General features: G+C 36.3%; 1 protein-coding gene across 2 annotated transcripts; it reads right to left on the bottom strand.

Moving 5' to 3' along the window:
• Positions 1–2259: 2259 nt before the first annotated feature.
• Positions 2260–14501, bottom strand: LOC148846753 (exportin-T-like). Of its 2 annotated transcripts, none has more exons than XM_088948140.1 (15): positions 12318–14501; positions 12047–12142; positions 11813–11902; positions 11543–11647; positions 9709–9768; positions 9119–9181; positions 8940–9035; positions 7115–7279; positions 5233–5406; positions 5060–5125; positions 4881–4979; positions 3848–3994; positions 3030–3220; positions 2878–2931; positions 2260–2752 (listed from the first exon to the last, which is right to left on the bottom strand). In XM_088948140.1, exons 1-13 carry the CDS (start codon positions 14040–14042, stop codon positions 3131–3133), a joined length of 2976 nt encoding a protein of 991 aa, XP_088804266.1. In that variant the 5' UTR covers positions 14043–14501; the 3' UTR covers positions 2260–2752; positions 2878–2931; positions 3030–3130. The 2 variants fall into 2 exon arrangements, with proteins under 2 accessions (XP_088804266.1, XP_088804267.1); XM_088948141.1 differs by having other exon boundaries at positions 3121–3220.
• Positions 14502–16102: the final 1601 nt, after the last annotated feature.

The raw sequence follows: 16102 nt of genomic DNA, 5'->3' as shown, positions 1-16102 counted from the left end.
AGCATACATAACGAACGTAAATTTTCTTTTATTGGGGCGGGAGCGAAGATGCCAATCAGCCAAGGAGATAAAAACTCAAGCTCTCAAATTAAAGTAGAGAGGACAAGGGCACATTAACGGCTAGATTGACAATTCAGTGTCTTAGAAGATTTAGTATAGTATTTCTAAATTACTGACGGAGATTTGGTTTGACGTAATAAAAGGTTTATATGAAGAAGAAAAACAGTGCAGGATGTTAGGGTTTTGCAACTTGATTGTGCTCAATTAAGCCTAATCCGATCACCTAACCCAAGACATTTGGTTAGTTACTTATTAGGGTTAGGGTTGAAAAATGAGTGCCCGATTTGAGATGGGGTTGGGTTAGGGTGGAGGACAGAGACAACAATATATGATTATATAGAACAACTTTACTAGTCGTAGTCGGATCACTTAGAAATAGGGGAAAAAAAAAAAGAAGAAGAAGATTTGAAGAACCCTAAAATATGTCAGCCTAAAAGCTTTGGAGTTGTGTCACATAAGCGATCTAGTCGTTTTTTGGGGAGTTTTTAATTTAAAATAACTTTCATTGCCTGGCTGGCTATCTTTTACATTTAGTTGGAAGGGTGGCGCCTGCCATGAAGTAATATCCCCATGTTGGAGAATGGAGATTGACTTTGAGTTTGAGGTAGTGAAGTACCGAGGGCATGGGCATGTGTTGGTGCGGCCCTTCTGAGTTGTGAAAAGAAATAAAGAAACAGGTAATATCAGTGTTTTTAGGCTCCGATTGGATATTGGATCCAACACTCCAACTGTTTGGACTACTGTACCTGTGGCAACTGTGATAAATGAAATAACTGGGCTTTCCAAATTGTTGACTTGGTCAAAGTATTGTTAAATAATCATCTTTGTGCCTTTGTGCCTTTGTGCTCTGTCATTTAATAATCGTTTCAAGCTTCCTCTTAATTAAGTACATAGATATATTTACTATTTTGTGCATACGATATTGACCCTTTTTCATTAATTTTTATTGTTTGAATGAACCGGGTGGTCAATTCAGAGACCACCAGGCCGCTCTACCCATGACCAACCCAGCAGCCACGGCTCATTACTTTGAGGAAGCACCAATTAGTGACAAGTTAATAGGGTTGAAAGGAAGCAATTCGCTATTGGAATTTGGCAGCATCACACCATGCATTAATGATCAACCCTACCTCACCTATCAATTAAAATAAGTTTAGTAGCGGAAAAAAAAAACAAAACACTTCTGATTGACCCTTCTAGAAAAACAAAACACTTCTAAGCATTCACTTTGTGAGGAAAAAAAATGCTAATGGTTAGGTACTTAGGTGGAAATCCAATCTACCCCTCTCAACTCCCAACACCCGGATAGCTGGAACCAAGATTGGCTAATGGCTTCTTTTATTTTTATTTTTTTTTATCGTTTGCTATACTTAGACCACCACTTCTACAAGAGATCTATATAAATGCACAGTGGAACAGAGATACACGAACGTACTGCTGAAATATATATATATATATATATTCGTGGTTTGGGCATGCGGAGTTTGTATATTGGATTGGCTTGGTCTTAATAAACTGCCTACAACAAAATCATGCGATTCGTACCCTTTTTTCTAAAAAGGGTTTATACCAGAAAAACATATAACCATGTCCACACATTTCACCCTAGGACTGAAGCCCATAACAAGACTAAGGCCCAACATGAATTATGTGTCGGTTTTTTTTTCTCAATCCAAACCTTCCAAAATTTAAACCCTTTATTATGGATTTTTTTGGGGGTACAATCAAAGGGAAAGAAAACCTTTTGGATTGCTTCAGAACATTGGCAATTCTTTTTGGTTTTAGAATAAAAAATCATACATTGAAGAACATTTCCATGTGATGATACTCATGTTTCGAGCAGATCTTGACTGACAGATCACTCGGGATCCTAAGCAGTAGGGTTGTCAATAGATTGGGTCTGGGTGGGGACGGGATGTCGGTCCCAAACTGAGATTATTAATCGGGACAAAATGATAGACCCAGAACCATCTCGATCAATAATTGGGATAATCGGCTTTGACCCAATAGATCATTCAGTTATACTATATCAAATTAAAAACTGATTTTTCATAATAAGTTAAAAATGACAGTAAACAACAAAAAATTATTTATATATGTTAATAAATGCGAAGTGTTTTTAACTAAAATTATCTTATACATTGTCTATGAAATCTACCCTTCTAAACATAAAATAACATAAAAAAAATACAAGAAAAATAAAAGAAACCCTTGTGTATTATTAACACAATAATCAGTTCGGAACAAACATGAATTTCGAAACAACCAGTCGGGTAAAACCATCCCATTGACAGAACTATTAAACAACTCCTGGAGAGCTTACATCTGGCTGCTCCCATTGAGCATTTTTTTTTCTTTTTTTTGTGTTTCAGCCCCCAGTAAAAACCAATAAGAAATTATATTATAATATAAAACATGAATGCGACAACTGCAACGTAGAAATTGACATTTTTTCTTATCTTTCCATCTCCCATACGAAGACCCAACTCCTAAATGGTTGCTTGAACAAAAAATTACTCAGGCATCAGAGTCCCAAACTAGACTATAAATATGAAGGGGAAAAAATGATTTCCTAAGCCAAAATGAACTGCAAACGACCTTCTTGCTGAACCTCAACTATATCATATTTCTATACATTGAATGGGTTGTTCCCCCCATTTCTTCCTATTCAGATGTTCCCGGAAATTTACACCTGTTGGTCAAAATAAACAAACGCCAACCATTAGGTGGTTGATCAAAATCTAGCTCGGGCTAGGCAGAAGCCAGTTTAATGATTCATCTCAACTTCAGGCAGGGATAATAAGAAATTAGACATACCTCTCTGTCCATAGGATGGCCGCATGAACTATATACATAGAAAGTAATAACACCCTGCAATATCCTCCAAGATGAGAATGGCAAAAGAAAACCCCAGGAAAAAAAAAAGGTTATTAAACACCATAGACTAATAAATAAGATGTATTGCCAACCTCTGTACTAAAAACTAAAAGTACTGACACCTCTGAAGAATCCAAGAATCAGAGTATCAAACAAATACTTTGTAATCCAATGAAAACACACCACGACAATGCTATCTGAAGACAAGGCTTCCATTCTGTTGTTGTCTCAAATTCTCAATGAGTGACTGATAGAATGATTTCAGTGCCTTGATATCACTATCCTGTAGGCAAAGTGATGGAAATTTAAGAACATAGGTCAGCAAATTAGAAGGAAATAATATCTAAGTTGGATCTGTTCAGCCATATTAAACTGGTTACAATGCAGGTTGTTTCCTGAGTCAACTGCATTCTAGTAGTTAACTAACTCGAACTAGTGCAATAGCTGGTCAAGGAGAATATACATGCCCATACACAAGTAATTGGTGGTTATGCTCATTGATCCAACTATTTATTTGACAGTTGACAGTTGGCAATTTCTTACCATGCCCATCAACTGACATCCTAGTAAATGAACAAAGCATAAAATGGCCTCTTAAACTCTTCAATGCCACATACAAAGTTGGATTTCTGACAACGTTCAATGAACAATAGTTCGACTATAGCTAGATTTGTGGGCTCAGCCTACCACCGAACTAACGTTACCTACTTTGTACTACCCCCAAAAAAGTGTTTATTTGATCCTGTGATAACAAGACTTACAGCAAGGCAGCTGCAAGTAATTCCCAAGTTCGGGAACAAGGTGTCCACACCACACAAATGAAGCAAGCAGCTACTGATTCTGTTACTATTTTTTTTTATCAGTACAGATTATGTTACTATTATACACGGAATATTTCTGTTTCGTATACCTGCAATTTTTTACAGTATTGCTCAGCCAAATCCTGTGAGCAGTGTGCACTCGGAAAACCTTTGGACAAGAAGTGAATGACAAAATTATCACCAAACTTTTCATACATGACCTTTTGCGCCACCACAATTTCTCCAAATAGAACAAGCTGCCACTCAGAATCAGGAAAAAGAAACAATATCTAAATTAATATAGAGAAACATTCTGCGTAAGCAATGACTTCATGTATAACTACTTCTAAGATGCACAGCAGAAATCATCCATAAAACTAGCACCATGAACAATCAATCACATGATTGTTTTTCCTGATAAACAAGAAGATATCCAAAACAATTTTATTGGTAAAAGATATCTAAAACATAAATGTTGTAATGATCTATACAAAAAGGAAGCCGATATAAAGAAAGGATTCCCTTTTAATAATTAATATTAGAATTTAGAAAAGAGATTCCCTAAACAAGGCCATTCGGAGCCTGTCTAGATGGCTTCTCCTGTTTCAGCCAGATAGATAAATGATATAGCCACCCATAGCATCATCATTTGGAGCCGTCTGGGTGTTTGAAGTTTGATTAATTTTATTACATGACTCCCAATGTTTTTCTCTCTTAATTCTGTTTATATAAGCATGCTTACACTGTTGAAACATGCAATGCAAGTTTCAAATGGAAGTAGACAGAAGGTAGAACATGAAAGAAACGAGCTACATTGAGATTAGATTCTGCTTTTACAGTCTGTATATGTTTTTCGATAGATCTTGAGTCAGTATATGTATTTTTATAAGCATTTAGAGTCAGTATACATTGACAATGCCGTCAAATATGCATGCATTGTGACACTACATTGGAAATGTTGCTCCCATCTACATGTGTCTGTGTCTGTATCAAAGCTACACATGTTACTGTTATACAGAAGAAATCTTATGATTTTAGTTTATCATGAAAAATCAATCATGGGCCATTATGAGATAAAATAAGTATCAATTTTTCAGCTAAACACAGAGAAGTTGTAGACTAATATATAGCATAAGATCTTACAGTGTTGGCATCACGGAACTCAAAAGACTTGTCAAGCACGCTGTACAAGCAACAGTTCGTTGCAAATGTCTCAATTATAAAATTTTGGAAACCAGGTACCTAAGAAATTCTCATCAGATTAGCTTGAAACCAAAAGAAAGGGCAATAACAAAACAAAAAGACCATAAAAAGAAGCTTACCCTTTCTTCAACATTAGGTCTGGCACACCAGTCTTTAATCAGTCTAATAAAAATTTGCACACATGCCTGAGTAGTGGAGATAGTGAAGAAGTTAGGTTTTAGTTCAATAGATGAATAGAACCATGTACACACCATGAAATCAAATTGTAATGAGTAACAACTATAATAAGCACCTTTCTCACAAGAATATCCTTGTGATTGCAGGAGGTGTACAAGAGTAACTGCATTATTTGCTCCAAGTAGCCCCTGCTTTTTGGAGCAAGGAATATTGAAGACAGGTCATGAGTAGTCATTACATGAAGAAATGTGTACAATGATCTCTGAAGCTCCTGCAGTTGACGGATTTCCTACAAAACAATACAGAAAATCTTAGTTTGCAAATAGAAAAGCATTACTATTTTTGTTCCAAATGCAGATTATATCAGACCAACTTCTAGTGTCAAATAACTGGCCTCTGGAATAGGTGAGAGATCATAGAGAAGTAAAGTTTAACCTTTAATAAATGGCACCACATTCTCTTCGTCCTTTCCCCAAAGAAAGGATCTATTAAAGAGAAGTTGTCAAGAAAGTTTGGTATGTTAAACAACAAAGAGAGTGAAAAATCAGCAACGCCATTAACTATTAGTAATTTTATGGTATGTGAAACAATTGGAGTTGTCAAGAAATTTTGGTCAATTTTCCCTCTACAACCCCACTAAATGTCAGAAGTGCAGGGCATAGTGTGGATTTGGGAATTAAGGTGAAGTGCAGTTGGAAAGGAAGAAGAGATGTGAAGTCTAGAGCTATACCAACTGTTGACAATGTATGGGTTGGAGGACATGGAGGAGGAATATAAAGGTTACTGCTGTGGTTGGTAAAAGTTAAGTATGTGAATCTTAAGAAGGCAGTTGATACAGAAATAGAGGTAGGAAAGAAATTAGGGATGGGTCTTCTTTTAGGAGATGAGGAACAAGCTAGAGAAGTGCTTTTTTAAAATTAGAAGGGGAGAGGATAAAAAGTCTTAAATCAACATCTTCAGAGTTCATTAAGTAGTTTGGAAAGAGGTAACATAAGGAGGCAGAAAGATGTAAAGTTGGAGATTATTGAGATGAAAGGATGGTCCGTAGGTATGTTGGCTTGGAGATGACTGCTGTGACTTTGACAACGAATGTACAATGGCATTTTGTAAATTGTAATATGTATATAAATGTATGTATAATGTTTATATATATATATATATCTTTCAGTAGAAAGAGTAGATCTGGCAAAAAGGTAATGAATCTTGTGGTATCAGCATTCTCAATGAAAAAAAAAAATTCTACTCAAATTGGAGGGGTTGGAGTAGTTGAAGAAAGAAATTAGTTTGAATGTAGACTATGTAGATCAGTAGATGGTGCTGGAATTTATCTTCCATAGGTTAAGAGAAACTTGTAAGTTGAAGAGCATGATGAGTAAAACTGGGTTAAGGCCTTGGAAGCTCAGGTTTCTAATTCTGTAACCCTGTGTATATAATGAGATGATGCCAGTAAGACATGATGACCTGAAAGAAAGAAGTTGAGGTTGATGTAGACTCTAGGGTGGAGGAATGCATTGAGATTCCTATAGGCAGATTGAGAGTGGTGTTTTGTTCAAAAGGGGAGACTATCAGAGATATGTTCAAACCTAACAGCAGTGGGATTCAGAGGTGTTAAATGAAGAATCTATGATGAAGAATAAGAGATCTAGTAAGTAGTAACTTAAGAAAGATACGTTGCACTCTAATGATCAGTGATTCTTATTGGTGTTATTGTCAGATGATGAGAGTGGAATGTGGTGGACAGGGGGGCTTTCACTTTTCTATGGATTTGTTAAAGTATGTTGGGAGGTGGTGCATTTGGTAGGGAGTATTGGCTTTTGGTTGGGAGAGGTGAGAGTAACTTGTACATCTCCACCTTTGGTCATTCTTAGTTCTCTATCCATATATTTTTTTCTTTTCCAATGAATTTTTATTTTATTATAAAAAATATATCTTCTATGGAGTTATGCCTTACTGAATAACTTAATTGCAATTCATAAAAATATAATTTAATAGCATACCTCAGTATTACATCCAGGTCCTGAAGGAAATGCATCCCTTGGTAGAATATGAAGGACCCTGCTTGCAATAGTGGGAAATATTTCCTCCAGTATGCCCCCCACCAAGGTATTGAATTTGCAAATAAGCTGATTGATTAACATGAGAAAACCTACCATTTCTTTTGGCTGCAATACATCATGAAGTTTCCAGAATCAAAACCAAATAGTTGATTTCATAGGCACAAGAAACTTATAAGTAATCTGTAGAAAAATATATTGCCAAACCAAGTTATAAAAAGTATTATTGTTCTACTATTTCAAATCAACAAAATGGCTCTTTCTCTAGTCTGTAAAGAAATGTAGGCATACATAACAAAACAATCTCTTCAAACTTTAAACTGATAGTTTTTATATAAGAACAAAAATACAGCAATGTACATCAACGAGCCATACATTGGGAATATACAAGCTAGATTTGATTTAAATTGCCGTTTACAAAAAAGAGTATCTGAATCAAAAAAAAGAACTGCACAGGAGGACCTCTCAAAACGGCTTTTGGAAGTGCCTGTCAATCTCCTTAACATCCTCTGAGCTTGCTTTGCTCTCAAAATCTCATGCATTCCTTTCACTCCATACGAATTTTATTGCAGAAGGGCACATTCCCCATAATAGTTTACATGTACTTCTGAGTCCTCTTAGATGGTAGTGGATAAAAATAAATCTGATAATCAAACGATATCATTCGATACAATTTCCTACTAGAAACAAAAGAGTTGAAGTATTCAGAAATAAGAAGAAGAAGAGGTTTTTGCTGTGGTGTGTTACTATTCACACTCTAAAATCTTTTACTTAACATATTGAAGAAAATTACAAATGGGCCCTTGAATAGGCACCCAAATACAAAAAAAAAATATGAAAGGACATAAATGCCCTTACACTCTCAACACTCCCCCTCAAGCTGAGCATAGATATTTGTCATGCCCAGCTTGTTCAAATTGTTGTAAAGCTTTGATTTGGAGACACCTTTAGTAAGACAATCAGCCAATTGATCTTCAAACCTCACAAAAGGTAAACCAATCTCTCCTAAGGAAAGAAAGGGAAAAGTAGGGAAATCCATATAAACCTTCTATGCATTTTCCTACCTTTTCCTTCAAACCAAACACAACCTTAGAGATGTGGTCCATGAAATCTCAGACACCAAATAAGAGAAACTAGGACCTTGGCATCCGGCATGAAGTGCTCATTATGTGGATAAGTGGATTCCCTTATCAGAAAACAGCCTAGAAGATTGTAAGGACAGGAAGACAGAGCAGACCTGGTTTGGACAATGCCCGAATGATCTAACTCCATTTTCCAGTTTTCTTGCAAGTGAAGTTTGGTCAGCCTGCAGTTCCTTTATACTTAACCTTTTCCAATTTTTGAAAGCTTCCAATGTTTCTTCTCATTCCATATTAACAAATTCTAATTTGATGTTGCTGATTAAAAAAATGATGGTGGACCGACAACCTCTTACATAACATATACTTCTATTGGTTTCTCTATATCCACTACTACTTAGTGATGGAACACACTGCCCTTGCTAATATAACTAGCCTGCCAGAAGGGGGGAAAGGAGTCGATTGATACAACTAAACATGAAATATAGGTAACATGCTACAAATCTTAATAAAGGTCATAATACAAACGGAGATTCATGAGGAGAAGAAAATGAAGAAATGGAGGATGATTGATTTTCATTCATCCAGCACCTTCAACTTAATTATGCAAATTAGATGCTTTCATCTGGTCATAAGTCCTACCATAGTGGAAATTCAGCAGATAAAAAAGTAAAGCACTCTCACTGTACCTCACATTCAGCAAGCAATTGCTCCAATGCCTTAGGAAGGCAAGGAAACACAGATTCTCCTAAAGTGTCAACCATGCGGTGAACAAATGATATAACCTACATGTGTAAAACGCTAGAATTAGATGTGGTGTTGTTTCAATACAATATCTGAATAGAGGAATACCATGTATATTACTGACCTTACTCCGCAAAGGCTCATTCTTTGGAAACACTACAAGAATCTGAAGGAGAATGTCCAGTGTCTAGAACAAGGAGGAGCAATTAAAGAACTTTAACATTATGTTAATAGATTCATATTTCTTACTGTTTAAAATTTAAAAAAAAAAAGGAAAAAGGAGAGGGAAAAAAAGCAGGGACAGTAGGATAAGATCCAATAGTCATTAACAAAGGATGTAGGAAATAAGTAATGCACTACAGCCATACCCAGCCACCCAGAAAAACATGAAGGTCAATCTTATCAACGTGATTGATAATAGATGACAAGAGGTGCGAATCATTCTCCACCATTCATGCATTTAACAAGGGTGGTTGCCATATGAATCATTTTCACATGTTACATTGCATTAATTATTGCCTAGGAACTATTTTTTGTTTTGATATAAAGTCCATGAATTAACGTTTAAATGAAATCTGGTTAACTTTTTCTCGAAAAAGGAATAACTAAAAAATATAATGATACAAAAAACCCTTGAAGGAACTTGTACACATTGATTATGGATAAAGCATCTGCCTACAAAAATATATAGTAAAAAAGATCTCTAAGACCAACCTGTTTGAACATTATACCAATTGCAGGGCGACTAGAAGTTACAAGACGCTCACTGAATCCCTAAATAACAAACATAAGTGTGATTAATATAAACCATATTTTCATATCTAACATATACAACAAATCCCTAAGATGGTTTCCACAATAGAGGGCTTCTCATGCAGAAACATGGCTAGCATCCATGCAGGAAAAAAAAATCACACCAATTCTTTTAATTCCAACAATATTGGTATGTGTGCAAGCCATTCTTTAACGATTAAAACACAAATACAATCTTTCCTAAATAAAACAAAAATAAAGCCGGTCAATATGATTATCTAATTAGCACCTAGTTATACATCTAAAGATTTCAAGGAAAGAAATAAATCTGAAAACAATCCAGGAAGGGCAAAAATAAAGAGAGGCGCAGCAGCAATAGATAGAGGCAAGGAGAAAAGGGATATTGAAGGATCCAGTGGGTTGCATCCAAGTTACAATTATCATAAGATTTAGGCATGTCAATGAAACTTCTCTATTATTTACATGGCATGGAGAAATAAAAATGGCATGGGGAATTTCACACACCCATTTGAAGAAGGAAAACAAGCATTTTTAATCAATATAAAATATAAAAGGAAAATAATAAATTTTTGATAATTACAATTATATTACAACTTAGCATATTTTAGGTTAATCATACTAATATCTGATTGGAGTAGGAAATCTTTATTTTGGGGCCCATTTAATGGTCTCTACTTCATGAACATATAGCAGCTTAAAAGACACTTAAAGGCTCCTATGACAAGTAAGGATCAAAATATTGGTATATATCGAATGGTATCAGTGCATGACAATAAGACTGATGATCTTTATTTTTTATGCCTTCAATCATCCAAAAGTTTTAAAACCCCCCAACCATGTGTGTATTGGCATATCCAAGCATATCCAAGTCCACCAATAAGGATATGTATCATATTGATACTTTGACCCTTGATGACAAGGCATCCTCATTTTAGCAAGAAATTTGAACTGGAAAATAGAAGGTAATTTGGAATCCAGGTCTGAGAAGAAATTTGAACTGGAAAATAGAAGGTTTGACAGACATGATGAGGCCACTAAACAATGAAATGCCCAAAACATGCAGAAATAATAACAAAATCTGGGTTTATGAATGAATACTTTACTTTAGAGTTTCAAAACAACAGAGTCTGGGTTTGGGATAATTTGGGGGTCCTTTCCTGAAGATCCTTTTTCAGGAGGATTGATCATATTGCAGACAATGATTTTCTCAAGCTACAGACTACAGAGTATGGATCTCTCACATCCCTCCCAAGGTTTCTTTCCTCAAATGGACAGCAGCCCTGGGAAAGTGCCTGACTAGAGGCAGCCTAAATAGAAAAGGTTTCAGATAGAAAACGATCAGTGTGTGATGTATGGGGTAGCAGCGGAATCAGCTAACCACCTGTTCATACGTTGCAAGGTGGCCAGATCATTATGGATTGAGTTTACAGGTTTTTTCAGGGTGAAAGGATGCTTTCCAGCTACATTAGAAGCATTGTTGCAGAGCTGAGTATTATAGAGTTAACCAAAAGGGGAAAAGTGATCTGGAGCAGCATTCCAGCCACCATCCTATGAAATATTTGGAGGGAAAGAAATCCTCAGAATTTCAAGAACAAACCTAGATGAGACAGGCATTCAGTTCCCAATATACAAAGTACATATATACTTTTTTTTTTTGAAACTGTAAGGTAAAGTATTTCATTAAATTCATATTATACAGACATCCTTAGCTAAAAGTATTATGTGCAAAGTAGACCCTACAAATACCAAATTAAATGGAAGGATGGAGTGTAACCTTGCTAAGTGCATTAATTGCCATAACTATTTGCTGGATTTTAGCAATTTTATTGGAACAGTCCTCTATGTTTTGTACTTTGGCATCCAAAAGCAGCATTTCAACCTGGTTTGACATAAAATATTCCAGACCCTTCAATTACATATTGGTTAATATGCAGAGTCCAAACAACTCCATGCATTACGGAAATGGATAATGAAGAAAAAGGAAAAGAAAAGCTCCTATATTCCTCGTAGTCAACAGACACAAATTACACAATTGCACTGTAACCTGTTGACAAAGAGGAGTCAATAATGAGGTCAGGTATTCAGATTGTTTTTCTGATGGTACGTCTTCCATCCCAATTAATAGTCCAATTGCCTGCAAAATGTTGACACAAACTGAATCCTGTTAGCTCAGGAAATAATGCACCTCATCCTTCAGCTAAAAATTCTTTCACACTCCACAATTTGGATATATGAACTTATGAAGTAGCTTATACACCACAAGAAAACAGAATCATACCTCAAATATGTGACTTCCATCTTCAGATCCTGAGAACTTCAGTTCTTTCAATGACCAATCTAAACGCGTAAATTGAGCCACAGTGTCTTGCAGGCTCTGGCAACCAGTTAACATAAAAAATGAAGAAGAAACTGAAAATAAATGCTTGATAACTTAAAATGCGGAATTGTAGATGCTAGACAGTAACTAGAAGGATTAGTGTTATAAATGCTAAGAGCTAGAGATTAGAGAAACATTTGAGAGAGAATGAGAGGGGTGAGACCCTGGGTACCTGCAAAATTGTCTCTATGAAAGGTATAAGTTTTGCCTTCAGCAGTTTTACAACTCTCATGAAGAAATAACTTGCCCTTCTTCTCACATTGAGATTTGGGTGGTGTATACCCCTTTCATCAAGAAAAGCAGCCAGCACTGCTGGTATGTACTCGGTGTTCTCCTGAAAAAACTTGACATATCTGGTTATAGTCTCCAAGTATACAAGTGCAACGAGACGATTATAATAGCAAGAGAACCTTGCAGATAAGAGCATTGGCATCAATTCCTTCAAGAGTCCACTTCCAGATCGTATACCCTCATCACTTATAGACTCTCCAAGGGCATAGAAAAGAGAAAGTGCAGCCTCTACCTCTTCAACATTCCCCTCTGAGGTAGATATTAAGGCACTAGCCAACGAATTCCTAATAAACATCTGAGTAACATCGGGTGCAACACGGCCCACACTTCGAAGCAACACAAAAAAATCTTTGCGATGCTCCATCATCCGATCTTCTTCTTCTATCCCAATCTTATCCAGCGTATCAAGGTTATCTCGGTATGCACGATCATAGCATATCTGTGTACGTATGATCTCCAATATCTGACCCACAGGAAGCACTTGGTTCTCCCTAAGTGGTGAAAGATTCTTCATGGAGGCAACATAGCCGGAAAGAAACTGAACGGTACTGAATGTTGTATCTAATTCACAGTTCCGCATGATAAAGAAGACAGTGGGCAACACTTCATCCAAAAGCTCCATGGATACCCTCCTGACATCTTCCGAATCTAGACGCTTGAAACAATCCAAGGCCTCAGCCGCATAGCCCGTAAGCAAATCTGCCAACTTTGAAACCAATTCTGAATCCACATTCTCAGCCACCAAACTAAAAATCCGATTAATTTGAAGGCTCCGCAAAAGTGATAGCTTAGCCTGCGGGTCCATCCGTTTCGAAATTACTGCCAGAACACAACCAGCAGCAGCAACCCTGATCTGTTTCGGTAGCCCCTCAACCAAGATGAGTTCAAACAACAATGGAACAAAAGCGTCGTTAGCAATCAATCCTATATCAATCCAAGATACGTATCTCCTCATACAATCCAACACACTAATGCATAGCTCTGTGTCAGAATTCCGGTACAACAATACAATGTCGTACCAAGCCCGAACAATATGGGGAACGCATTGTTGCCTCATTGCATCCTTGACCCTCCCAGCCACAGCCACTTCCTCGGCACTACGCGGATAATCCAAGCTGATCAACTCATCATCCAGTGTATTCAAAACCCGGCAAAACATATCAATGACGGGCGCACCCTTACTCAACTTCAGGACAAAATCAATAAACACAGACGACCAAACCAACGGATACTCCAGGCAAATAAGAGTCACCAAAACCTGAGCCAACTTGTTCTTCACGAATGCTGGACCCTCTAAAACCCTAGCCGAGTTCTTATCATCTAAACCCCCAAAACAAGCAACCGAAAACAAGGACTTCCTAATGAAAGCTTTCTCGCCCGGACTCATCGACGAGTACCGGAGACGCAGAGCCTCATGAAGAGCCTGCAAGCACCAGAACCTCACCTGAACAAAACTAGTGTAACACAGGCGTTTTATACAAACACGACAGATCGACGGGACCCCTTTCACCTGGCTACAGTAAGCAGCAGCTTGGGATTTTAGAACCGGATCTATTGTACCGGACTCATCGAAGCTGATCAGTATAGCCTTTTCAAGGTCGTCCATGGCGGTTCGAGCAATCTAAAAGCCTAGAATCTGACCCCTTAAACCCTTATTCCCTTAAGAGTTAAGAGCGTGGATATTTTAGATTTACAGAGGTTAGTTTGTCCTCTTTATCAAATTAATCTCCGGAAAAACAAATAAGGAAATTGATTTTATTCAGTTAATGCTCATTCGATCGTAATTTGCAAGAATTAATTGAGAGACAATGAGAAACGACAGAGACGGGTGGCAATTGAGAGGTTGATTTCGGAGAAAAAAGAACCAGATTGAATGGTGTAAGCGATTGGATGAGACTTACCACGACGGAACGAGGGAGGTTATCGATCGAGAATTCTTTGGGTTTTTGGAAATTAGGGTTTTTGATTGATCGAAAATTTTGTTTTTTGCTATTTAGGGGTGGATTCAGAGTAGAGGGAGAGACTGTGATCCTCGTTCGCGGATGAGAGAAAGAACAGAACGAATAACAGAGATGGATCTTATATTCTTATATAGACTGATGGACTCCAAGTCATCCATAGTTGTTGACGAAATTACGGAAGATTGGTTTCTGAATTCGGGTAGGAAAAAGAAAGACCGGTGCAATCGAACCAACTCGTCCCGACCTTGGGCTAATTCGGATTAGCCGAATGTTACATTTTCACAACTACACAAGCCCGGGCATGGGGCTCGTAGGCCTTGGGTCGGGCCGGTCTGACCCGTATTATTTTATTTTTTCTTTTTTTTATTTCCATTACAAAATTTAACAATTCAACAATATAAAAAATAATGAAAAGCTGAAGGGATAGATGACAAATTCAATATTGCAATAACAATTAAGAAAACATCTTACTCCATTTGATAATCAATTCATATAATAAAAATTCCACAGCCTTTTATTCGTTGTTCCACTAACATACTTCTATATTCAAATTAAAGCTTGATTCAAATTCTATTTTTTTTATTTTAATTTGATTCAATTAAATACTTTACAAAATCAAGTTTAGCTTGAAAGTTCAAAATTTTAATATATTTTTATATTTTATAAATAAAAGCATAAATTGTTGAAACCACCCCTAAATTTTTAGACATAGTTAAAAGTAGACCCCCTCTATTAGAATCCTCTAAAAAGAGGCATAAAAAATGTCAAAAATATCCATATAGTTACTTTGACCAATATGTTTATTTTCCAAGTCTTCTATACATATGAATCCTTACCCTAAACCCTTTCAATCTCTTTTTATGAAGTTGATTTATTTTCCAAATTTGCCCGTCATATGATCATATCAATTGCTCAAAGGAAAGCTTCAACTTTAAATTCTCTTTCTTTTCCTTTAGAATCTCTTTTGTCGTTCTTATAAAGTTAACTAGTAATTAAGCACATGCGTTGCACGTGCAAAAATTTTTTTCATATTAATTACTTAAATTTTAGATATATCATAGTTAAGATAGAAATTGAAAATTAACAAAAGTAACAATATGATTAAAAATAAACTTAAATATTTGTTATTCAATTATGACACCATAGGTTTTTTTGGAAAAGTTGGATCATTGGCCCACCATCTAGATAAGAAAATAGTATTGCTTTTGGATTAGTTTCAAACTAGGGAAAATTATAGTCAATGTTGTACATTTAAAATTAGGCTACAAGTTGGTCCATAAACCAACATAACTTTGACAACCGACTCTAGATTTCAAATTATAAAAACCCTCACCATGTCATTGGACGCTTATGTGGCTATTGCCAACATGGAACTCTTAATCCATGTTGGACACAACAAAAAAGCTTATATTGAAATTGCCCTTTAATGTTGGGTGATTGGAAAATATATAAAAAAAGGGTTTTTACTCTATCTCTCTCTCTCCCCTCCCCCCTTCACACCATCTCACTCATAATCATCTTTATCTGCTCAACGACTATTTGATTTGAAAATAATAAAAATTGTTTTTTTGTATCTACATTCTCTATATCAACTTATCTCATTCCCTCTCTCTACCTATCGTTCTCCCTCAATCTCTCTCATTCTCTTTCATAGTCGATCTCTCCTTCACCCTTAATTGATATCATTCTCCTTCATTTTCTCTCC

This window comes from Nelumbo lutea, chromosome 6 (genome assembly GCF_056320005.1).
Source record: "Nelumbo lutea isolate HS-2025 chromosome 6, American lotus-T2T, whole genome shotgun sequence".
Classification (NCBI taxonomy): Eukaryota; Viridiplantae; Streptophyta; class Magnoliopsida; order Proteales; family Nelumbonaceae; genus Nelumbo; species Nelumbo lutea.
This window is presented reverse-complemented; position numbering and strand designations above follow the sequence as displayed.

Coding starts and splice junctions, on each gene's coding strand:
- LOC148846753 (XM_088948140.1), bottom strand. CDS start 14,042: ATGGACGACCTTGAAAAGGCTATACTGATCAGCTTCGATGAGTCCGGT. Junction 9,036..9,118: donor ATGAGCCTTTGCGGAGTAAG/GTCAGTAATATA, acceptor TTACACATGTAG/GTTATATCATTTGTTCACCG. Junction 4,980..5,059: donor GACCTAATGTTGAAGAAAGG/GTAAGCTTCTTT, acceptor AGAATTTCTTAG/GTACCTGGTTTCCAAAATTT.